We start from the raw sequence: 25,914 nt of genomic DNA, 5'->3' as shown, positions 1-25,914 counted from the left end.
AAAACCATTGATACTGGAGGGAAAAAAAAAACCCACTTGACTACGCAGTCATACTTGATAAGATAACATAGGGAATACATGATGAGACACACGTATGCAGTTGAATTGGTGCAAAAGAACCAGCTTCTTACAGTCATTTAAAATCATGATTTTACAGTTTCACTCCTCGTGTAAGATAATATGAGGATACATTAATCCAACAAAAGTGACTACAGGTTGGGAAGACACTGGGAAGCACTGACGCTGAAAACTGGGTGAAGAAACATCATTTGACATCTGACTAATAATCCTTTGGCCCAACCTATTTTTTTTTTTATTATTTACCTTTATTTAACCAGGAAGTCCCATTGAGATGAGAAATCTCTTTTACAAGGGCGACCAGGTCAAGGAAACAGTCATATAAAGTAAAAAAAAAAACAAAAACTAATACAAAACAGATACATGGCACACAAATGACTAATGAACAGTAAAACAATAAAACAGATCGTGTCTGTGAGGATTGTCAGTCATCCAGGTCATGGTTATTCTGGCAGATTAATTGTAGTAACTGGACTTGCTTGAGTTCCTTGAAGACGTTTCACCTCTAATCCAAGATGCTTCATCAGTTCTGACTGACTAGTTGGGAGTTCCAGATACTTATATCCTAATATTTCTGGTTTAAGATGATTCTGAAGGTTATTCCATGACCATGATAGGAGAATGCTGTTTAACCAAAATCCGTTAAAATCCGGGGGACATTTAAAAGCAACCACTTTGAGGCACGCAGATGGTGGCTAGAGCTGATAGTGAGAAGAGTGTTGAGGTATTCTGGGAGTTTTCCCAGCAGAGCTTTATAGATAAACATATACTTGTGTTGTTGTCTACAGATGCTCAGTGATGTCCAGCCAACCAAATCATAAAGAATACAGTGGTGAGTGACAGATTTTGCATTTGAGATGAAACGTAGTGAAGCATGACACGCTGAATCAAGTCTCTTTGAGATGGAGGAGGCTGTACAGTATATCACTATAATCAATCACAGATAGAAAGGTGGCTTCCACAAGTTTTTTCTTTGCAGAGAATGTGAAGCATGTTTTAAGTCTAAAATAAAAGCCAGTCTTCAATTTGAATGAAATTAGAGATATGTACATTAAATAAAAGCTTTTCATCAATCCATATTCACAAGTACTTATAGGAGGACACCCTTTCAATCAAAGTACCATCCGATGTAAAAATTCCTAGATTGTCGCAGGCCGTCACCAGGCTGAGAGTCCAAACACAGCAAGGAAATACAGCAGGTGCCTCACCAAATGCAGGTGAAGCAGAAAACAGTAAGAATCAGTCATCCACTGCAGCACTAGGAGGGTATGCCAAGTCCTTCTCTCTTTCCTGGCACTGTAGGCCTCTGCCTGAAGGCCTCAAGCCTCTGTAGTCCAGGTTTAGAGTGCTGTGGTAATCTGGAGACATCTGACCAAAATGCTTCATCCAAAAAGACCCTGATTGGCTGGAGATGCTGTACTTAAGAAGTATCACTCAGTCAATAATAAAATGACGTAGAAGGATGAAGAATGCCTTCCATAAAAACACAAAGACTCAGACATCAGGCATCAGGCTTGGCTGCCATCTTGGATGTTCCCCTCTATTTCAATTTTTACTTTTCTTTTTTCTTTTTGCAATGGGAAAAAAGGAGTTTTTTCTTTTTTTAAAATGCATATTAAAAAAACCCAGCAGAGTATTTGCAGAAGTAAAATAACCCAGTGGAATGCCATTCAAATATAGCATAATTTCTTTAAATGATGAAAACTGAAAAAGTCTGTATTGAAGAACCAATCAACAACCTCTGCAGCTGAAAAACGAAGCCTCCGCAGAATTGCCAGAAACTGCAGTTCTTCAAATGGCCACTTGAGGCTGCCTCCAAAAGTGAGTTTATCCCCATAGACTTTCATGGTAAAATGGCCAATTTCAAAAGAGACATAGACATGTTTACAGCCATGTACAATGATGTTTTTGGTCTCTATAGCTAGCTTTCCTGTTAATGGCACATGTACAAAGAGTAAATTGTCATACAGCTCACCTTTTTAGACTGTATTAGGGTTTGAAGTTATGCATAAAGGACGTGGCTGTTTTGAGTGACAGGTAGCTGCCTTCATAGGACAGTCCATGGTGCACCTAGCTGCCCATTATCCATCTTTATATTGGTATGCCTGTTACATTATCCTGACTATTAGATAGTTATTGTAAAACTTATTTTCTCCACAGAGCCTTGTTGGGCAATTTTCTAGTTTTCTAGATGCGAGTTTTGACTGTTTTCTAATGACAGAAATTTGTTTTGCTAAAAGTTGTGAAAACACCATTGATTATCTTTTAAATGTTTTTATTCCTGCCAGAGTCAGACATGTTGTACTTTACAACTATATTATATAGAGATCAATAACCAAAATCAAAGCAAGTGTGGATTTTACTGCCTCCTCATAAATAGTGATCAAAACAGAGACCTACTAAAACTGTACAGCATTTATATTAACTCCATTATGACCGCCTTTCCGTCCCGACACTGGTCGTAAAAGCACCCGGCCTTCTGCCAAGAAGCGAAGCCAGATCTTTGCAGTGGTAGGCGAGTGTTTTACCTCGACTTCAGTTCCATTATTTAGTGCCAGTATTTTAATGCCAACTTTTCTTAAAATATTTTTGTGCCAATACGGACAAGGATTAGTTCTTTCCCCTGTGGGTTTTATTCTTGGCAGAGTGGAGGAGCCTCTGAAACAGCATTTATTTAAACCATCAAGGGACAGTGAAATTACACTGAAGCAAAGCTAATGACTTTCTTTGGGGATGACTTGAAGCTGGATGGATCCAATTCATTTAGAAAAGTCACTTACAAAACAAATGACTGCAGGATTAAAAAATGCATTTACATTTTCTCACACAGGTTTGTGTAACTGTGAGAAGGCAGAGGGGTCTCAGTAGTCTTGGCAGAGAATAAAATGGCTGTCCAATATGTAAATACTCTATTAAAACATAACGTCAACACAATATGCACATAAACAGATAAAACTTGCTGTTTGCAACCTCCAGCAATTAAATAGAACCATGTACGGTCACACTTTCATCTGGGAATTTGGAAGTTGAACTGTGAATACAGAATATATGGTATAATATTCTTTTAATGCACAATTTCCTGATGAGAATTTTAAGCTGATGTTGCAGAAAATATATCGATTTGAACATACAAAACATCAAAAGTATGAATAATTAGCAGGTTTGTGATCGTTTCTTTTTGGTTTCTGAACAGAATCTGGAGTCTTCCAGGTCACAGTTTGTAGTTTCAGATTTTTTTTTTTTTACTAAAGTGACTGTTTAAGTGTGAAGGTGTTGACCTGCGTGTGCGGTCTTAAACATCATATTGAAATGTGTTTGTGGAAGAAAACATTGTGAACACATCTGCAAAATCTTTCAGGACACAGAAAGAACACAGCAGCAGTATAACTGATGCATCACATTTATTTAACCCGAATTGAAAAGGTGATTTGATGCAAAAGAGTTGAAATTCTGCATAACCAAACATCTAACTTGCTGTTTTCCTCTTTACAGTGTAACAATGACAAAGCACATTTGTATCCCAGCATGGCTTCAGCGGTGTCAGATGCACAATTAATTACCATATGTACGATAATTAAGCCCTTTATTTAAAAAAAACAAACACAATTTTAATGTCTAGTCTCAGTTTTTCCAGCTGATTTGGGATTAGTCAGATTATACATACATTAATCCTTCATGTGCAGTTAATGATTCAGTCACAACTCATGAGAAAGCCACTCATACACTCTAATAAACTCAATCTTTTGGTGTGGATATCCTTAAGTTTACTTTAATTTATTGCACAGAAAACTATTTAGGCAACCTGTAACATATTTGTCTGCACACGAGGATGGATATTGAGTCCTGTAGCCAACATCACTGCAGCAAACTTGTTGATCACATTTAACCCACATTTAAGCACTTGTTGTGATTCATATTTGATATACAAGTTTTTACTGGAGTCCTTATGTGATTACTTGGTTTGGTAGACCTGCTGCTTTGTCAGTTAAATCAAAAATCTCAACCCTGTAATGACATGGTGGATTTCAACAGAGACAGAAAAGAAGCTACAGAGACAGAAATCTCAGCAGCAGAACCTCAAATCAACCCGGTTCAGCGGATCTCCTTTCCAAACTCCTCCGATGCGTTAATTTCCTCCTCTCTCTTTTCTATTTCCCTCCACTGCGAAAGAGCAGTTTCCATTATGCCACAGGTTCACATTAAGGAGATGGGAACAGGCTGGTACCTGCAATTATCCCTGCTCACCCAGCCGTGGGTCACTAGGTGCCGAGCAACAGCTGGCTCTCTCTTTCCCCTCGCCGCGCACGCACACATTCACACTCATGCACCTGCACACCACCCTCCTCCGCCTCCAGACTCCTACCCACCCATTCTTCACATCCACCTGCCAAGCGGCTTGATTAATAAGGCCAATGCTCACAGCGAGGCAAAACCACAGACACAGAGGGGAGGGAGGGAGGAAGAAGAACGAGCGCAGAGTTGGTACAAAGAAGCCTACAGTATGTGACCATGTACTATGTAATATATTCAAGCAGCGAAAAAGTGATCAGTCATCCTGCAAGCATTGGGAGAACGAACCGCTTAAGTATAGCCGGGGGTGGGACATGGGGTTTTTTGGCCACTTGGGAGCAGCGGAAACAAGTTGGGAACACATTATGTTAACTAACAAATATTACAGCGTCGAGGAGGCAAGTGGGTTCAATTTCAAATCATAAGAAAGAGGAAGCATTGTAATTATATGCATACATGGTTACCCTAACCTACTGTAACTCCAACTAATGGTATTGGTATGTTTTGTCATTTGAGGTTTACCTTTTTATGAAATAGTATCAAACCATATTACATCCTTTTTAATCTAATGAGTTATGAATTACAAACAGCTGTTAGTCAGTGGTGACGTTCTTGTTTCTACCTGCAACATCTGAGTTTTGTGTCCTCTTGGGAGGAAGTTGGGAATGTTACGTTTACAGTTGTGAATAAAAGTTTTCCTGTAAACACCATGTATATCACGTATATATGAGTTTTCAATGACTCCGAGATTTCTTAATTTTCTGTCACGCAATCTCTGAAACATGTGCATCTTTGTCACAAAAAATAAAATTTGACTCTTTGATTGGTCTTCTGGAAAAATGACAGATTCTGCTGGTCAAAAATATACATACATCAACTTTGAATATCAGTTTTGGTGATACAGAATGTGGAATATATATAGTTAATATACAACTGCCACTACCTCTGTCCAATATCCACCAATATCCACTCTGTGCAATACACACTGTGCTTATCATTTAATTTAATCTTTTTATATAGATTCCCCTTTTTTGGTGTTTTATATTGTATATAGTTGTTTACAAACTTTAGATATATATGTATGTATGTACATTGTACATTTTCTTAGTGGAATGATCTTTTACCTTCTCGTAAGTGATCACGGTCTACTACAGCTGGTGACTCCTCTGAGCCAGTTTAATTACAGCCCATTAGTCATTTCCTGACTGTATTTATCATTGTATTGTAACGGTGATGCATCACAAAATAGGACACAATGTCAACAGAAATTACACTTTTAGTTGGACAAGAAAGTTTAGTTTTAAAATACATGGCTTTGTATGTATGTACACATGGAGAGTTATGTTGTTCCTTAGAATTAACTAGTATTTATACTGTTAAGAATAAAGGACATATTTGATTTATTCCACAGCTTACATTTATTCTCGCTAACAGCAGCATGTTTTGTCATTTTAAGTGTTTTTTGAGGCGTTTTTTTTGTTGAGAAATATACAGATTTTCCCAGTTTACATTGTGATTAAACTGCTTCTTTTGTTTTTCACCAAGAACTTTTGTTATGTCCCATCTACAACATCTTACCAAACAGCCACCAAACAGATAAACTTGATGATAGACTCAGGGGTGGAGTCATGGGTTGGGCCGAGGTGGCTGCGGCCCCCAACACAGCCAACAGTGAAGCCTAATGTCTCTTAAATTGCAATATCAATAATTAAACACAATTACTTGGAACAAAAAATCCTCTTTAAAAAAAAATCTAATGAGGACTACATAAATAAAAAACCCTACGTATGAGTCCTCATGGCAGACATGCCAGCATAAATGGATGATGAAACTAATTGACCATAAACATTGGCTGACACCGATTTGCCAAGATAACAGTTACTGTGCCACCTCAGTTGGCCTCAGCCTGGCCACCTCAATAAAAGATGTCTGGCTCCGTCAGTGAATAGGCACGTTTATTTACAATCTATTTACTAATGGGTCAATCTTTAGGGTGGACAAAGGCCAGAACAAGTAACAGGTTAGGCCAGGACAACCTGTCCCAAATAAACGAATGAAAATACACTCTAATTAGCATTAGATAAGATAAAACTTCAATATTCAGGACAATTATTTGATACAATCCACATTTATAGCTGGCTCTTGTCACTCAGATAACTCATCCTGGGACAGCCCACAACACTGTGTAATTGGCAAGCGAACATTAGCTTTGCTCATCGGTACATGATGTTCATCCTGGCAATACTGGGCGTGAATTTTTAGTACCAACTAGTTCCTGTTGCGCAACCTGTTTTATATTTAGTAATGTCTAATCCTCCATTTAGTAAACACTGATGTTACAATACGGCTAAGCTAAGCCATTTAATGTACGTCTTGTGGAAAGATCTGTGGTTGTAGATTTCTTTTGGAATAATGGGGATATGTCCCCCCAATAAAAACCTTAAAAAAATGACTTGATAAACCACTATTATGTTTATGTAAATGCAACAATACCATCAACAGAGGCAGTAAATCAATCAAAGGTATGTTATGAATGCGCAGAAACGTCGCTGAAACACACAGGAGCTGTTAAAGTTCAGTCGTCTATAAACTGATGCAGAAAAAAGCTCAAATCGGTGCAGAAAAATTCACAAGAACGCAGGAAATAAAGTGTTTGATGATTAAAAACTTCCCAGAGGAGGACCCCAAGACCTCTGCTTAATGCTAACTCCACCCCAAATGTTCAAACTAAATCTACGCCCAAGGATGGATTAATCATAAAATATTTTTTTTTAAAAAGACAAAAACTGAAGCTCTTTTTCTTGGCTCCCTGCAAAGACAGAGAGACAGTGATCCAGATCAGAGGGCATGGTAGCAAAGTGCTTTGTCAAATCTGGCCTGACTTTCCATCTATTTTAACAACTGCAGTCATAAGCAATCCTGCAGATCTATGAAACTTATCTTCCTTCCTCCTTCCTCTTCCCCACGGCTGCTGAGGCAGCACCTGGATTTAAATGACTCGACTGATAGCCACAGAGACGGGGATTCATTCCGGAGCGCTGCTGTTATGGATGGGGTGACGTTGGAGGCTGCAAAATTAACCTCAGACCTGCTCCTGTTCTGTATCATACCGTGACAGACGGCTGGCACGAGGAAAAAAAAAAAAAAGGAGGCAACATGGTTTTCTTACTGCACATAAAGTTCAAACTGCATTACCAATTTTCATATAACCAAGCCTCTATATCAAGATTGTGAGCTGTAATCGCATTATTGCAAGTCTCTAGACATAAACTTAGACATTATTTCACATTTATTCCTTCCTAAATACATATTTGACATGAAATAAATATGAAAAAAGAGCATTGCATTGTTTTAAAAGGGAATAAAAGATGAAAAATTAACATCTACATTTAAAAAAAACATATTTCATGAGTCAGCTTTTCACTCAAACTGCAAAAATACACCCTATCAGGCTAGTTTCTCTGCAAAACAATCCTTAAATCTGACTTTAATTCATTGTGGAAGAAAACAGGAATTGTTATAAAATAATCATTCTCTTTACGTCCTACACATCCGACACGACACTGTGTTTGAAGGGATTTTTATTATAGGAATACAGCACTTTCGATCTGATAGACACCTGGTTAATAAGTCAATGGACACTGATAGGAGGATTACGGAAACTTTTCCAGCCTCGTGTAGGAATTACTGGATGCAAACCTCACAGGTAATTTCCTGTTGTACTCAAACAGCGACAATGAAATGCTGCCACGTGTGTTTTCCACACAGCAGCCACTGGTCAAGAGGTAGACACCCCCATCTAGTGGGCCAGGTCTCCGGATAATGACGTAAAGAATCGGTCATAAAACAGTTAAAAGCTCTGGTACTGCACAATCAGAATGACTGTGCTCATTTTTCTCAATCCTGAACTCTCAGGTAAGGTTGGGCCTTTAAAATTACAGCTTTAAAGCAATTGAAAAATGACGCTTCCTTATAGTGTGGTACTTTTCTTTTATGTTTTTCATCTTTTTTAGTTGTGTTTTTTGTTGAATTTGCTTAAAAAATTACATTCATTGGTGTGCGCAGTGCAAACAAGGCACATAAGGATTATGTTTTGGAGATTCTGGCTGAAATGATGGTGACAAAGCCAGAATGATTCTACATTACTTTCAAGAAGGAGTCCTGTATCATGCTCTCCACCTCCTCTACCAACACACTGTAATCTGCCGGACAAACAGTGTGTCGCCTCCTGACACTTTCCTTCAGGCATCTCATCATCTCTCCGTGTGTTTCTGGTCTGGATGCGGCGACTTGCAGCTTCTTCAGCTGCTCAACAGGATCCTCTGGAATATTGTGGATTTGTAAAGCTTTGAACACAGCGGGAGCGAATTTCCCGTAGTGAGCGGTGGAACAAAGCACCACGGGGCACGAGCCGTCCTGCAGCCTGTCGGCCACGACTTTCGCCACGCCGGTGTGCGTGTCCATGACGTAGCCCGTCTGCGCGCCAACGCTCTGGATGGCGGCCAGGCAGTCGTCCTCGGAGCACCAGCCGGCCTGCACTTCCTGCTGCATCCTGCCAACGAGAGACTGAGGAACCTGAAAGTGCTGCTGCCCGTCTAGGCGCGCGAACAGGTCCTTGACAAGGCGGCTGTCTCCGTCTGAGACGTGGTAGATAAACCTCTCCAGGTTGGAGGATTTCAGGATATCTATAGCCGGGGAGTGGGACGGCATCAGAGGCCGTCCCCGCAGATCGTATTCGCCTGTGTTGATAAAGTCGGCGACGACGCAGTTGTGGTTGGACGCACAGATGACTTTCCTTATCGGGATGCCCATTTGCTTGGCGTACACAGCTGACATGGCGTTGCCAAAGTTGCCAGTAGGGATACAAACATCAACGGGCTCCCCGAACTTGATAACACCGTCTCTGCACAGATCCAGATAGGCTGAGGAATGGTAGACCACCTGCAAGAGGAGCAAAAGTGAAGAAATCTGTGTTAGGGGGTTGCAAAATAACACCGTGCTGCTGCCAGAGTGCAATGTCTAACGAGGGAATATCACATGAAATTTCCCAACACTATTGCAATGCAGCAGCTCAGAACAGAACAGATGATGCAAACTGCATGTTGAAGGAAACTGACAAGTTAATGCCTTTGTTGCAACCTAAAAGACTAATGAAGACCAGAGGGTCCTCTGGAGTTTCATTAAATGTCCCAATTTCAGTGCAGAGCATCTAATGGCCTGAAGAACAGACAGTCTGCAATTACACAAACTAAATCTGGTGGATCCTGAAGGTTGATTCTCGTGGGTTGTTTTGTTGTTTCCTGGCAGTTTTTAGGGAAAAACTTGACTCTGGTACATCTTTCTATCATTATGAGATATTCAATTTAATGTTGAATCTCCATAATTTTCAAATAAATGTTAAAAAGAAAAAAACAACTGCGGTATTTCTAAGATCATGATTCCCATTTTCAAAACCACATCTTTTCAAATCAAGCTTCATTTTGATATATTCCAGCACAGAAATACGCTCTTCTCTTGAGTCATGGTTTGAGACAAAGTGAGGCTTCAAAAAGATGAAAATGTTCTCTAATTAACTGAAAAATTGGACACTGAATTAAATGTTTTTGTTGATTCTGATTTTGTTTCTTGAGAATTTTTCTTTTTTTTACATCTTTGAGGTTTAATATGAGCATAAGTTACCATTTTCTTTATCTATTTCTTTTCAAGCACATTGAAGACTTTGTTTTTTTTTAAGTTAAATTGAGCATTTTCCTGTTTTTTTAATTCTTTTTGACCAAACAAGCATCTAATTGATCAGAATTTATTTTCACACATCACATTTAGAAAAGCACAGGAGCAAATAATGTAAATGAGCACAGATTTATTCCCTTTAGGTCCCTCAGCTGCTTGATACTGTGAATATCTGCCACAAACTTTCTGATCCTTTTAAACAGGAGGTTGGAAAACAAGTCCAATGATCTGCTGCCTATTGTATGAAGTAATCCGTGATCATCATCCCACCTGTGGCAGCAGTCGTGCCCAGTTGATGGAGTTGGCGGTGCTGAGGACGGTGCCGTACTCCACAGCGAGATGCCCGGTCAGCCCCGACTCTCCAAACATCCTCTTGATGGTTCTCTGGCAGAAGTCGAAGTCTGACAGGACGCTGACGGCCCGGGCGTTTCCCTCCCTGTAGCTCGTCATCTGGAGCTTCTGAATCTCGCTCACTCCCTCCTCCGGGAAAAACACCAGCACACCCGTCCGGTTTCTGTCAACGCCGCTCAGCCTGCTGAAGCCGCTGAGGACGGCGCTGCCAGTGTCTCCAGACGTGGCGACCAGGATGAGGTAGTTGCACATGGGCGGGAGGCAGTAGGCGAAGAGCTGCGGCATCAGCTGCAAGGCCAGGTCCTTAAATGAGGCGGTGGGGCCGTGAAAAAGCTCCTGAACGTACTGATTGTGGGTGAGGTGTTTTACAGGAGCGATGGCCTCACTAGAAAAGTTTGACCCGTACGCCTTGAATATCATCGCTCTGAGATCCAAAGCGGAGACGTCCAGCGGGTGGATGCACTTTTCCAGTAAAACTAAAGCTCGTTCCTGGTATGACATGGAAGCTAATCTCAACCATTCACGTGCATCAATCTTTGGGAAGCCATTTCTGGGAACATAGAGGCCTCCGTCTGCAGCCAGACCCTCAACAACCACATCACTGAAGTAGGTTTTCTGATCGGACCGTCCTGCGCCATCACACCTGGTTGATACAAAGGTTTCCTCATCATGGTTCTGATATCTCCTCACAGCTTTCAACACCTTCTCAGCTACCTCCTCCACTGTGTCTCCCGTCCCACACAGAACCCGAACATCGAGCCATTTCTCATAGAACTGTTTCCTGTAACGCAGGATGTCGCTCATGGAGACCCCGGCCTCCTGGCCCACTATCCTGTTCACCTTCATCCTGGTGAGTCTCTGTATGATGTCCTCGCTGTCCACGTCCAGGTAGACGACCAGCCCGCCTTGCTTGACGTGCTGCATCGCCTCAGCGTGGAGAGGGTTCGAGCCTGTCAGAGAAACAACACACCCAGAAGCAGAGAAGTTGCACAAAGCCTGACCTTCTTCCTCCAAGAAACGCTTTCCACCGACGGCTGCCAGCTTGGCAGCCACGGGCATCTTCCATGCCGTCTCCAAGACGTCATCGTCAACGTCTACGACCGGCAGGCCGAGTTTGTGGGCCACTATCTTCCCCACTGTGGTCTTCCCTGCTCCAGGAGGGCCCATGAGCAGGATGTTCTTGTCTCCCAGGGGGGTGGTTTTGGTGGAAAGCCATGATTTTGATGTTGAAAGGGGGCTCAGGCAGCATCTGGCGGCTCTGACTGCAAGCTGACTTGCATTCAGTAAACCCATTCAGAAATCAAATGAGAGCAGCTGTTTCTCCTGCGAAAAAGAAAGTAATTCAGTTCAGCTCAGACTTTATTAAGGACACCGCTCATGGAGGGGCTCAAATAACTTTTTGTAAATGTCCTAAATCCTTGTGTAGTGTCATCAGACAGCTAGACGCCTTTCTGTCCTCCTTATTTATGAAATTATCAACATTTTGATGTATTTGCCGTCAAACTCTATAACGTACTAAAAAGAAGTCCCCACTACCTTTAAAGACCAGAACTAACTGAACAGAAAATAACAAATCCTCTACCTGCATCAGGTGGTAAACAAAATGAACTGCTAATCATACACCCAGTTATAGTGCACTGGCATTTCATTAACTTTATCTGATGTGTAAATCAGAAAATCTGGATTCTCACAAGAAACAATTTAGAAAGCGTTATTTTTCATTATTTAAATTGTAAAAAAGTATAAGCAGCATCAATAAAACAGTTGAAAATACTAGAATTATGCCTACTGCGTTTATTTAAAATGACTTTTAAGGCTAAAATGGACGTCAGTGCCACGCAGCAGCACTTTGAACAGAAGGGTGGTAATCGCTGCACATAAAGCCGTTATTGATTGTATAATTTAAGATGATCGCCTTGATGTAATGTGCAAGTTGGGTTGCGATAAGTTTGCACGTGTTTTGCTGCGACGACAGTCACAGTGATCGTAAATCAACGTTTAAATGAGCGACACACTCACGTGAAATGCAATGATGACTTTCCGTATTTCAGTTCTGTTAATAAATGTCAGAGTCTGTTGTTAAACATGATTTGTTTGTCCGGGAAAGCACGATTCTCGTGCATGTTTGACGGGAAGCTCACGCTGGACAAACAACTACGGGAAGCCCGAAGAGACAAAATTGTTGGATTTTTTTCGCATCCAAAATGTTTGTTGCAATAAAACCACCTCTTCTCAATATTCTAAATCATGTATGCATCGTATTCATGTGGCGTAACGTTGCTGGTGTTTTGAAATTCATACAACTATGATTTTTGTATCGCGAAACCTGCTAGTACCCTGTGCTGCGTTCATGTGCATCATAGAACCTCGTAATTCAGTGAAATAAACTTGAAATTACGATTTGACTCTATGATCATTCCAAATTCGCCTTATCAATTTCAAGAAAATGAGACAAGCATAAACAACAGTATTAAGGTTTTGATTGTAGCTCAATTATAACCATTAAATGACAGAGATACTTCAAAGATGTTAGTAACATGATACATTTAGGTATGTGCGTAATTTTTGGTGCGATAAAGAAAAATTAGTTGTTTGCGGGATAATTTCTAAACATAGTTTAAGGCAGCACACCTGTATTTACATTTGTACAGTTTAGATCAAACAGGAAGACGCGACACAATCTTAAATTTTCTACTTTACGACTATACTAAATGCAACAGTTTCCTTCCTTGGTTACCTAGCAACTACTTGGCTTTAGTGTTGTCAAACAAATTAAAGTTAACGTTACCTCGGTCATTTGCCGCCCGCTGAACCTACTGTGTCGTTTTTGATATTTATTCCAAAGTCTTTTTGAAGTTATCAAAGATGTCTAAAGCCGAGTATCCACCAGAAAGCATCTACGCTCATCTTCCAGAGGAGGAAAGTCATACTGAAAAACCTCCGAGGTAAAAGACTTCACGTTATCTTAGCTAACTTCGCCAAGTTAGCTTGCAAAGCTAGCTCAGCTAAGCTATAGCCAGCGTGTTATTAGCTGATGAGTTGATAAAGTTAACAAGAAACGAGCTCTGTTGTTGTTTAATCCCAAATTTGACAACTTTAACCAGATAGCAATTAGTCATGAAAGTACTGGAGAGTATCAGACGAATCCTGCCAGTAATTTAGTTTTATTTTTTTCTTTCTTCAACCTTATTTCAGAAATAACAAATAAGTAGCTTTACTGTCACTTTATTTCATTTGGTTATGGAAATAAACAAATGTCACGACTTCATATTCTTTCTGTTTTTATTTTATTCATGAACCTCAGATGAAGTGATTGTGTGCTGTTTTTAAAGGTATGTGTCCAAGTTCAGACCAACTGTTGTTCTGGAAAACAAGTTATCTAAGGACACAATGAGAACGATGGGACCAGCGAAAGTAGAATTGCCTTCTCCAGATAAATACCTTAAGAAGAATTCAAAAGAGTCCAAACCCTATGAAGGTGACTTCATCTATTAGGTTGTTTTATCAGTGTCTGGGTTTGAGTGGTGATTATGAGATTGTTGTCTTTTTTTTATTTTTTTGCATCCTTTCAGCGACAGAGTGCTCCAGAGGTGCTCATAAAACCTGCTCCTGCACTGAGAGGAAAGCACCAGTTCCTGCAAGGACTGACAACCCACTCATGGGAATTCACACCAAGAGGGACTTCATAAAGACAGCTGTAGCAGTGCCTAAGAAGCCACAGCCTATATGTGTCGACACTAACAAGGGACACAAGCAGCCCCTCGAAAACTCAGGACTTGTCCCCAAGTTCATCAAGAAAACGGTGTTTTCCAACAATGTTACTTAAAATGGTTTTTATTAAGTCTGCTAAATGTTTGGAAAAATTTTAAATATTACTAGAATATATATAAAATATATCAGTACATCATGAGTAAGTCAGTACAAAAATCTAAATTATATCCATATTTTTTAATTTATGGATATAAAGATTCATTTTAGAGCCTGATGTTATATTTAAACAGATCCATGTTAAACATATCATCTAACGTTCACCTGTTCCTACCGGCAGGATTATGGTAAAGTACCTGCATACCTGCAGCAGCGCAATGACGAGAAGCTGAGGGCTCAGGAGGAGTACGAGAAGTTTATAAAGGAACAGAGGGAGCAGGGAGCTCTGAGACAGGTGCCAGAAGAGGAGCAACAAGCCGTCTTGGAGGTAATCTAACAAAATGCTGCACAATGGCAGGTTTTTTTTTTTTTTTACAGCATGGGACATTTGGAACAACTGAAGTTTCACACAATTAATCTGATGATTTCATGTTTTTGAAGTTTAGGAAGTACTTTTCCCAGTCCTAATAGGCAAGGAGGATAGCTCATTAAAATTTATACATATTTAAAAAGAGGCTTTGAGAGGATGCAAAGCAAATTAAAGGTATTAAATTAACTCTCAGAGTGAACTGTGCACATTTTTGCATTGTACTGGTGTATATGCACAAACATGTCTTCAATCAACACTCAGAAAATTCAGATAATTCTCACTGACACTAGAGAATTATCTCTTTACTTTGTCTACTGCAGAAAATAGCTCTGATTGATGTTTGTTTACTCTATCAAAGCCTTAAGTCCTGACAATTATCTTATCACACTGATTGTCTTGTGGCATTGATTTGTGACCTTTCCTTCCCTGAATCCACTGTGCAGAACCTGAAGAAGAACTGGGATATGCTGCATCAAGAGTACCAGAGCCTCCCTCTGTTCATCGAAACCCTGTCACAGAAAGCCCACAAGATCCAGCTTGAAACAGAAATGAAGCAGCTGGAGAAGGACATTAGCTTCTCTGAGAGGTTCAAAACCATCTACGTATCCAAAGATTAGGACATTAAATTCTCAAAAGTGATCAAATACACTGCACTGAATGTCTTTAGTTCCTCCTCACATTACATATTAAGTGTGAACATCAGATTAAATATCTGTCACTTTAACTTAAAAATAATGCAGTTATTGTCAGATGATTTAATTTTGAATCATTCAACATTTTGGTGGTATGCTCAGTTTTGTTTTATGCTAAATGGCAATAAATAAATGCGATAAATACAATATTGCAGGGTTACAAAAATCTGTCACAGATCATGTCAATCCAAACAGAATGTTATAGCAGTCCGGTCAGTAGCTTAGACATCTCACTCTGGATCACTGACACTCTTTGGTTTGCATCAAATACCATCTTTGTATTTCTCTAAAATGTTACAGATTTTCAAGGAAAACTGGCAGTTATTTTTATTTTATTTTATTTTATTTTATTTTATTTTATTTTAGAAATATTCAAATTTTAAATGTATTTCTTTCCTGCCTTAAAAGTTCATTTTCTTGTGTGGCAAAAAGAAAAGTTACAGGGTAGCCATTAAAGAGTATCAGTTCCAATCTGAAACAAGTATTTGTTGATAATTCTTTTACATTTTCCAGCAGTGGCCTGTGATGCGGCCACAAGCCAGCATAGCATCACATGAAGCTGATTATCCACGTAAGTCTCCGCGACCGAAACAACAGTTTCCTTTTACACAAATGACTGAAGCGTGATCCCACAGCATGTGTGGCTAGACAGGACGTCTCTGGATATCTTTCATTTCTTTTCTGGGCTTTGTTAGCGGGCGCTGAAACGAAGGCAACTAAAACAGTAAGTGATGTTTTGGCAATAACAGATTAGAAATGTTGTTCAGCAGGTTACTGTAGTTCACATGTGCACAGAGAGAATGTAACTTTAAGGTTTCAGTTATAGAAGAACCTTTTCTCCAGATGAATATTCAACCTAAACCCAATGTAGCTTTTCCTCATCTTGCCCTACTTCTTAGACTACAACCATTAAGAGGGAGGTAACAATCCATTATTTGCTGTCATATATGTACAACCAGCTAATTGTTTGTTTCCTCTGAAGGTCTCTGCCACGTGGATCCTATATTTTGAATCTTTACCACAGTGGGGACCTATGACAGATGGACAACTCACAGATGAAAAGAGGAATTGTGGTATGTTTAACACGCATCCATGTTGCGCCAACACAGTTCAACAGCAACACTATTTTTTAACAGTTATTTTCTCAGTTATTAGTGCTTTTGTTTTCTGAATAAATTCCTTGAAGACATATTTGTATTAATTCTAAGGTTGTTATATGCTCTCAACCCAGAAGAGCATATTTAGATTGCAGTCAGCATCAGCAGTAATAACTGTTTCACATTTAAATGCCAGCTTTTCTCTTTATCTTTATGTCTTTTTGTTTTGGCTCAACAACTAATTCAGTTGAAGGACGCGGTCCCTGGTAGCACAAATAAATGCTGTGGCTACCTTTCCAATACAAAATGCTGCTGTCATGCTTAGTTGTTTTAAAGTTAAAAATAAAGCTAAGACCAGCTACAAAGTAATTGAAATTTGACTTTTTAAAACCCACAGCTTTGGGAATGCCTCTACATGCATGACTTCCTAAACCAAAATATTCCCAAATATGCAAAGTAACACCCTGGCAGTCATGATTACAATGGTATTAGTCCTTAAAAGTCTACCAGCCCTTCCAGGACTTGACTATATCCTCACCCAGTACAACAGGATTGTGTATCTATAGTGCCGTTATCTCTGATAGTCATCTGTCCACCCCAGATTAAAGATGACTGGCCAGGCTACAATCTGGACCTGTTCACCTACCCCGAACACTACCACGAAGACATAGAGAGTGTTTACATCCCACACGGGGTGATCATGAACAGGTAAGAACGCAGATTGCGCGGGATGAGAATTGAATCAGCTCCTGGGTGGGATTAGTGACGTGATTTCTCCTGTAGAATAGAGCGCCTGGCCCGATACATCACGGACGACTTTGGGGACAGCAACATAATGGTGCTGTGTGTCCTGAAAGGAGGCTACAAGTTCTGCGCGGATCTGGTGGAGTTCATCAAGGTGCTCGGCCGCAACTCCAACAGGTACCTGGAGACGCGAGTGGAGTTCATCCGTCTGAAGAGCTACTTGGTAGGTCAACTTATTTGCGCACCAGAACGTTTCACAAATCACAAATTTTGCCTCAAACGGCTTCACAATCTCTGTGCTTAAACACTACTACAGGAAGTAGGTTTTTTGGGTGGGCACATTTGGTACTTGCAGGTCCAACATAAAACACCTGACCTGCCATGAGGTGTGGCGCATCACCTGTGCATTTATTTCAGCGGCAGTTTGGTGTTTTGGTGGAACTGTTATACAAAATCCCTCATCTCTCTTTCCACTTACTTAGTGTCAACTCTTTAACAAAGCCAAATATGTCCCCAAGATGTGCCTAACATCTGGAATATTACTGACTTCTTGAGCAAAAATGTAAAATAATCATGTGTTCCAGCTGCTCAAGTGTGAGGGTTTCCTGCTTCTCTCAGTTTGATATCAGTTTGATGAGCAGTTTTCCTTTTTTTTTGTACATTTTACAGACAAAACAAATGTAAAATTAAGTTTTATTCAAAATATTAATTCATTACAGCTGTAATTGCATGCATAAAGTAATTCCCCCATTTTTAACATCCCTTATGTAACCAGAGAATGCTTTGAAATGTTGAATTTACCAGCAGATGTCACTGTTGTTCCTGTTTAGCGAGGACACTCATTCAGGACACCTCAAGGACGATCAACTGCGGAGTGACTGCAGAGTTCAGCTCATGAAAATACCAGACTGCTAATTGACGCGCTTGCTGCTGCCAAGAAAAGCAGCTCATGACAGTGTCTAACACCTGGAATGTAAAAACTGTGGAATTAACTGGGGTAATGATATAGCAATGTTTACAATGAAGTCGCCGTGCAATCGTCGGCACGGTCACTTGTTATGTAGTGGTGTGTTTTGGCACACGTCTAAAAGGGTCTGATTTGTATTTCTCAGCATGCGTGTGCATTTTTGACTCCTTTTTCTAGCACAGGGGAGAATTCATATTTTTTTCTGAACTGGTTTTTACAAAAGTTTAAGAAAGACAGAATTGGTTGAATTAAACAGAGTGATATTGAGGCAATGCTATGATGCAACAATACCTCTTTAAAGGCAAACATTAAGGTTTTTACATCCTAGTAGGACAAAATGGCCAAAACATGGAAGTACACAGGGCTACATGGGATTTATTCAAGTAATGGTAAATACTAATACCCCTGTGAGTGTTATTTTATTCTGAGATCAGCAGATCCACACAAGAAAAACAGACAACAATCAATGATAAAAAGTGACAATATGTGTTAAATTTATAACAATTAAGCTAATTTAAAAAAATCTAAAAAGATATCAAAGTTACAAAAGCATACAAGTAAAAAAACAGAATTCCCTTTCGATGTCAACAAACAACATGGTGTTAAGTAACAGCTGCTCTTGACGCTGTTAGTCAATCTGGCTGGTCATGATGGAGTCATGTGACCTGCCCCCGGTGCTGGGATTTTGTCCATGCCACTGCTGCTCTTATCCAAGTCATACATCTGTAGCGGACCGAATCTAACTTCAAAGCCGCCATTCTTCAAAGCTTTACACCGTGCTCTCAGCAGCAGAGAAAGAGAGTGCATGTCTGTGTTTACGTTCAGGATATTTTATCTCACGCTCATTGTGAAATAAGTCTCTCTTTGTGCATCCGTCTTGCAGTAATGCCGCAGATAGTTCTGTCTAATTCATTGAGAAACACTAAATTATCTCGGTAGTAAACACTCATGATGCTATTTCTCAACCAGATATGTGACAGATTATTTATTTTAACTCATTATGGCTGAAAAGAACAAATCTTAGGCAACCGTGCTGCAAGAAAAAAAATAAGTACAAAATGTACAACTTCTACATTGCAAATTTGATTCATCGCCATCCTTGTCTTCTCCGTTCCAGAATGACCAATCAACAGAGGACCTGCACATCATAGGGAGCCGAGATCTGTCTTTTCTGCGTGGAAAGGTGTGTGTGTGTGGAATTGTTCAGGATTTAGATTTTTTCAAAGCCTCAAGAGGGAGCTGTCAGTTAAACTGTCTGGAATCGAGCATGTTTTCTCAGGTGAACAGCAGCGAATCCACTCATGAGAGCTCACATTAGGACATACGGTTACATTTTTCTGCCTTTTTAATACACGCCACTGTTTCAAATATGCATTTTACTGCCCCAGACTTACCCTTAGAGCAGACCACACCCATACACTCCAAGCTCGCTTCTTCACAATCATGCTCATTGTGCATAACTCATGAGTGTCACTTTGTTACAGTGGTTTGCCCTTCACGCTGGCAATGAATCAGACATTTCAGGCGAACCCATGTTCCCACAAGGCAGATTTACTGACTGCTCGTCCCCGTTGAGCTGCGGCAGAAAGCGCTGAGGAGTCTGCAAAGGACGCAGGCTGCGGCGTCGTGAGGAATTACCCCCAGTCACATTATTCTGTGAGATAGACAGAAGACAGAAATGTTACTAAGTCAGCTGAATGGCTGAGCAAATATGCCCACATGCATTTGCTTAGAAGAGACTGATGTTGAATTCACTCAACTGAGCCGTCAAAATGGGCTTCGGCTCAGACGCATTTTCACCGTAGGGGGGGGGAAAGGTCAGAGGGAATAAAAACAAAAAAGGCTGACAGGCACCTCACACAGAAAACATGAATCACCAAAGCCAGCGCTCTCGTTATGAGCCTTCATCGAGCTGAAAGTGTTAAACAGAAACCTCCCACAAAGTGTCAAATACTATCGAAAAACTAATTATTAGTCATCCGTCTTTGCAAGAATCACAGAGAAACGTTGAGTCACAGCTCCAAGCAGATTACGAGTGCGCCGCTGTTAACGCTGCTCCTTTATAACCTGTTAATCTGTGCTGTGAAAATGGCAGCTTCATGACAGCTCAGTGGGGGTGAATGGTGACGAGTTAGATGGTGAGAGAAGGCCGGCGGCATTATCAGCACCGCTCCTTACGAAAGTCTTACCGTCAGTCCTGCTTCCTGTCCAGTCTCAAGTGATACGAAGGTGATCGCTTTCTGTTAAACTGGGAATTCTGTGAGCTGTTGTTGGAGACTGGATGCAGTACTGGTGCTCGTTTTGAAGAAGATACGGTATGTCTTACAGCTTCTTTAGGCCAAAGTTGAAAAGTTTTTCTTCATATTCACAAAAAAAAAGAAAGAAAACTAAACTTTTCATTTCCTCATTTGTCCTGAAATTTAAACATTTCACTCAGAATGTTTATCTCAGCTGTGTGCTATAAGGATAACAACGTTGATTGTGTTTGTCCAGACTAAAATCTTAATTATTTGTGTTTATTTTTGCATGGACAGTGCTCAATCTGAATTGCACCAGAGTTAAATGGCGGCAACTTTACATCAGATTGACTCAATACCTCAATAATTATCAAATTGTCTAGAAATTTGGTGATAAGTTTTTGGTCCCATGTATTGACTCCATCATTCTTAGACTTTGACGCTTGCGCCACCTGCAGGTGTTTTCACTTTGGACTGCAGCTTGAGAATACATGCACATAAACAAAACACAAACAAATTAAAAAAACATCTTGACCAATTTGACTACGTAGGAAACCAAATACTACAAATAGCACACACAACAAATGGGAGTGTTTCCATGTGAAGGACGCGACATGGACTTGCTTGTTGTTTCAGTAGTTTGTGACAAACAAATAGGAAACACGTGAGTTAATTTTCCAACTGCACTGACAGAACGTCAGTAACTTAACGTGTCTCAAACTCCTTCAACATCTGTGTCCTGCTCAATTTGCATGTAATTTGTCTATTTGCATGTGTTCTCTCGAGCTTCAGTCCGCTGAGCTCTCAGGTCCACAGAGAAGAATCTATTAGATCAATTCAAACAAAAGTTGGTGCACTCATTTATATTTCTCTCAGGATGAAGTGTAATAACATTCACATCTGGCTTTTCATCTAGCGCCCTCATCAAGTCAACATCTCACTGATGAAATAAATGTACATCAGCAGTAATGAGCATCTTAACAGCCTCAGCTAAGAGCATTAACACGGTAAACTAGTCATTTTCTAAAGGTTTCAGATGATTTATGATCTTATTATTGAAATAACATTATCTTATATTGCTATCTGACCCCGAGATAAAGCAAGTAGATTAAAAAAAAAACATCACCGCTTATTGACCAGTCCTCCCTCTGAAGCTGTGCGCTCTTTCCGCTCTTACATTTAGTATTCTGACTGAATATCATCAAAGTGTTTGCCAGAATCAGGGCTGATTTATTGAGCAGCAGAAACTGTGCAAAACTTGTCTTTTTGTGATCTTAGGAGATCTATAAAGCCTCAAACAACGATGCTGTACACATTGAAATACACGCTAATGCGCAGTTGTTGTCCAACTGGCTGCACAGTTTGGTTACAGTTTGCAGCAAGACGAGTTAGTTATGTTTGAGTTTTGTGTTCTTTACTTGTCCCTATCGACTCTGGGAGTGTTGTGTAACAGTGTTCAGGTGTAGACCGGGAACATTGGCCAGCTGCCTGCATTCTCTCCGATCACTCTCCCCAAACCATAGATACTCTCGGCTGGTCTCACAAAGAGTCCCATACACCCGGCCAAGGGAACAGGAATTCATTTGAAACCCTGCAGCAGGGAAAGTGTGCAACACCCGGACACTCTGAAGTGACTTTTTGCTCACAGATGTTCATTACTGTGGAGAAGAGAATGACTCGTCTGTGTTTTTGTTAAAGGGGCTGAAGATGCTGCCAGCATTGTTGCTATAGATACCATCTCTGAGTAATGCAAGGAAACAAATCAGCCTTTATTTTCGCTTTGCTCAAACAGTGTTCAATTTCAAAGGTGATGTTTCACTAATGTGTTTCTTCTTTTTTTTTTTAGAGTGTGCTTATTGTTGAGGTGAGTGTGTGTTTATTTACAATTACGCTTTATTTCTGTCAAGTAATTCCTTTAAATTAGCACCTTTTTGATGCTTTTGTGATATTTTCTTCACACTTCTCTGAGCATTTGATCCACAAACGGACCAAAAGAACATTATGTTTTAGTTACAAAAGCTTCTGGACTCAAGGTAGAAACACACAAGCACACTGTTACAAAGGGCCGTTTGTAGTTTTTGTTGCCTTAAAATGCAATATATATAATTGTACCTGTATTTAATTTCACACTTACTTAGCAGATAGTTTGGAACAGCTGCCCCAGTGCCATGTAATGTCTGAGAAGGAACAAATAACACACTAATCCATACATACCTCTCAAAGGCATGTCACCAAAACCTCTAAATTTCCTTTGTTTATGGAAAAAAGGCGACTCAGCTCTCAAATGTCCCACGTTCGTCCCTCTTCACGTCTCCCTTTTCCTTTGCTCTGCCCTTCCCCTAGGCCATCGTCGACACAGGAAAGACCATGAAGGCTCTACTCCAGCATGTGGAGACCTTTGAACCCAAGATGGTCAAGGTTGCGGGGTGAGCCAGTTTTTCCTCTCTTTTTCCCCCCATCTAAGGGAAATGCCAAGTGTGTGACGAGCGCAAGAAGAAGATATCACTTGTCTACAGTCGCCATCTCATGTCCGTGGTTCTGCTCCTTCCAAGATCACAGAAACAAGATCTTCCATCACACATGGTTCATATTGAAAGTTTATTTCCTTTGGATAAAGACAAAACTGCAATTTTTTATGAGCAATCAGTGGCTTGTTAACGTGATATTGTTACGATGAAGTTCTTTAAATAGCGTTTTAGAAATGTATTTCATGTGTTTCAGGCTGCTGGTGAAAAGGGTCCCTAACATGGCTGAAAGCCTGACAGACTGTAAGTATCCCCCTGGTGCAACCATCACTCAAGAGCTCCACATCACATCAATCATGCATGTCTTTTCGCAGTTTCTCAAAGCTCGAGTCGTTGCTGAACAAGTGTGGTTGTGCAAAAGTTATCTTCAAGCACAAGTTTTACTGTCATCGGAGTTGTTTTCTGACCTGAGAACCACCCCTGGTAAATCTTAGAATACAGCAGAGATGATTTTTTCTGCAAGGTTCCTAGCCTTGTGCATTGTGTCGAGGCCAACTAGTGATTTGGATGCCTGGGAAGAATTTTCTTTTTACTTGTAGCACCTGCTAAAACCAGCAGGGAGGAGACATCCAGTATCAGTCAGAAGAATTGAAGTTACTCTAATGGCAGCTACATACTGATGCAGCTTTAAAAGACTACATTTAACCTCCTTTCAGTTCCAACTTCTGGGACATTCTGGTAGCCTAATCGTTAGAGCACATACCTTTGTGGAATGTAATACCCCTGCTTTTTTTTCTTTTTCTTAGAACTTAGGTTCTCAGCAATAGATTCTGCTTCTAACTAGTTTTCTTGGTGTTTTTCTTGTTTACTTAATGAGATGCATGTTTTCACTCAAGGGTGCTTCATTAGCGCATGTCAGTCAGCCATAATGGTTGCCCCACTTTGCAATTAGCCCAAATACAGGCTTTAAAATCTGTTTTATGACACTCACAGGTGATATCACAGGTGCTGGATCCACATCAGTTCTTTGACCTCTAAATAAATTGGTATTACTGAGTATTTTTGAGTCCGGGCAAAGGGTTAAACAACATAAAATCTGTGTTTTTGTGCCACACAACCCCTAATTAATGTTGAAATTAACATAGGTTTTGCTGCTCTTTAAAATTCAAGCCTGTGTTTGCTTTGATAGATGTTGGATTTGAAATTCCCAACCGGTTCGTCGTGGGTTATGCCCTGGACTACAATGAATACTTCCGGGACCTGAATGTGAGTCCTGAGTTTACTTTCACTGCTGCTCGGCACATGACCTTTTGAAGACCTGAGAGAAAGAGATGAAAGAGACAGGAGGGGAGAGTAAACACAGTAAATCAAAGGGATGCACTCTACTCTGAAACCTAAACTCACCCAACAGGTCTCCGCCCCGCCTGAGGAGACTTTACATGTAGGCAAAGCAGCTCAGATCTCTGATACCTGATGTGCATGTTTGGTGTCTGACCGAAGCATTGCCATTCAGGACAGCAGTCAGAGTTATATTTACTTTTATAGAGTTCCACCCGTGAGAGCTGGTTGGTCAAGGAATTTTCTACAACTGGAACAATAGTGAAGTATGAGTGTGGTTTCTAGTTTTAAGCTTTTTAATCTGACAAAGATCCAACTGGGAATGAATCAAAAACCTTCTGCAAGACTTTCAAGTCTTGACAAACCACGAGTTCAGTGTGTTCGTCGTCTTAGCCAAGCCATGAGAGGAATTTCAGACACCACAAGCACCTGATCTGACATAGTTCCCTGTTAAAGAACGTAATTGTCACAGAGTTTGATTCTAGCATATGTTGGTACTTATATAAGCCAAGGTTAGGTCCAGTTGTAGCACACATTTTAACCTAACTTTCAGAAAATCTGCAAAAGAAAATGTGAATTTAATCATCTTTCTGTCTCGTTCTTTGTTAATATTGGGATGAATTGAATTAAACAACTGGTTAATCGTTCATTCAGTGCTATTAAACCACTGCACAAGAAGAAGGTACAGCATGATAGCTCAATTAAAAAAGCCCCACTAAATTGCATTTCTGGCGATTAATTTGAAAAAAGTCCCCCTAGCTTGTGTTTTTGTCTGTCGCCATTTTTCGTACGCTAAGTGGAACGGAAGCTTAGTGACATTTAAGTCACACACATCTCACAATTTATGACTCTCGGTCTGTTTCCATTGCACCAGTTTATACTCGACTTACTCCTTTTTTAGCTGCGAGTCAGGAGTGCAACCTTTCCTCTGTCAGTTCATTTCAAGCCGGTCTCAAATTAGCTGCGTGAACCTCCACGAACGCTGCCATCTTTACATCTCCAAAGACGTGGCCTCAAATTTACCTCTGACTCACGTGAAGCCCTTAGCCTGATTCCGTGTGCCATGTACAGTCTGATCTGCACGTATTGAATGTGCTGTCTGATTGTTTGAAGGGGGGGGCGGTGTTCATTATAAAACTTCGAAGGAGTGCGACCTGTGGAATGTAGAGGTTAGGATCTCATTATCAGGCAGCGTCAAAGCTTCCCCTCTTATCTGTCCTCATCCCACAGAAAAAAGTATGAGTTGAACCCCTGGGGCGCCCAGAGTTAGATTAATGAATGTGTCATATCTTTGTAGATTACATTCCCTGCTTTCAAATGATTGCAGGTTTTTATCATTTCAGACTGTATATGGAATTTCTCATAGTGCAGAGTGAGCTTAAGCAAATATTTTGCAGTCATCAAACGCAAAGTTTTTATGCAAGATTGAAACACGCTGCGAGGAATCTACCGATTTTACATTAAATTAAAGCTAATTTTTCCTTTCTCCCACTTCTTCTCTTTTCAGCATATCTGTGTCATCAGCAAAACTGGAAAGATGAAGTACAAGGTTTGAGAGAAATTACAGCCATAATTCGAGCACGGTTTTATGCGTCTCACCTTCTTCAGCAAGAAATGAAGAATCAGTTTTGCGTTTTTGTAACAGCGAGTCTTTTCACTGCTTTATTTAATGAGTTCAAATGTGTTTC

The 25,914-nt window shown here is 40.3% G+C and overlaps 3 protein-coding genes across 3 annotated transcripts; 2 read left to right on the top strand and 1 right to left on the bottom strand.

The window, feature by feature from the left end:
- Positions 1 to 7,932: 7,932 nt before the first annotated feature.
- thnsl1 (threonine synthase like 1) lies at positions 7,933 to 12,539 on the bottom strand. The gene is made up of 3 exons (XM_008294098.1): positions 12,469 to 12,539; positions 10,369 to 11,772; positions 7,933 to 9,309 (listed from the first exon to the last, which is right to left on the bottom strand). Exons 2-3 carry the CDS (start codon positions 11,740 to 11,742, stop codon positions 8,506 to 8,508), a joined length of 2,178 nt encoding a protein of 725 aa, XP_008292320.1. The 5' UTR covers positions 11,743 to 11,772; positions 12,469 to 12,539; the 3' UTR covers positions 7,933 to 8,505.
- A 775-nt stretch (positions 12,540 to 13,314) lies between these two features.
- enkur (enkurin, TRPC channel interacting protein) lies at positions 13,315 to 15,303 on the top strand. The gene is made up of 5 exons (XM_008294097.1): positions 13,315 to 13,394; positions 13,782 to 13,927; positions 14,022 to 14,251; positions 14,498 to 14,644; positions 15,130 to 15,303. Exons 1-5 carry the CDS (start codon positions 13,315 to 13,317, stop codon positions 15,301 to 15,303), a joined length of 777 nt encoding a protein of 258 aa, XP_008292319.1.
- Positions 15,304 to 16,010: 707 nt separating this feature from the next.
- prtfdc1a (phosphoribosyl transferase domain containing 1a) lies at positions 16,011 to 25,914 on the top strand. Its single transcript, XM_008294096.1, has 10 exons — positions 16,011 to 16,102; positions 16,361 to 16,451; positions 17,077 to 17,183; positions 17,259 to 17,442; positions 19,304 to 19,369; positions 22,270 to 22,287; positions 22,767 to 22,849; positions 23,145 to 23,191; positions 24,078 to 24,154; positions 25,734 to 25,914. The coding sequence occupies exons 2-10, from the start codon at positions 16,419 to 16,421 to the stop codon at positions 25,779 to 25,781; spliced, it is 663 nt and encodes a 220-aa protein (XP_008292318.1). The 5' UTR covers positions 16,011 to 16,102; positions 16,361 to 16,418; the 3' UTR covers positions 25,782 to 25,914.

Source organism: Stegastes partitus, unplaced genomic scaffold (assembly GCF_000690725.1).
Source record: "Stegastes partitus isolate 25-593 unplaced genomic scaffold, Stegastes_partitus-1.0.2 Scaffold938, whole genome shotgun sequence".
Lineage (NCBI taxonomy): Eukaryota > Metazoa > Chordata > Actinopteri > Pomacentridae > Stegastes > Stegastes partitus.
Note: the sequence above shows the minus strand (reverse complement) of the source record. Positions and strands in the feature narration are given on the sequence as shown.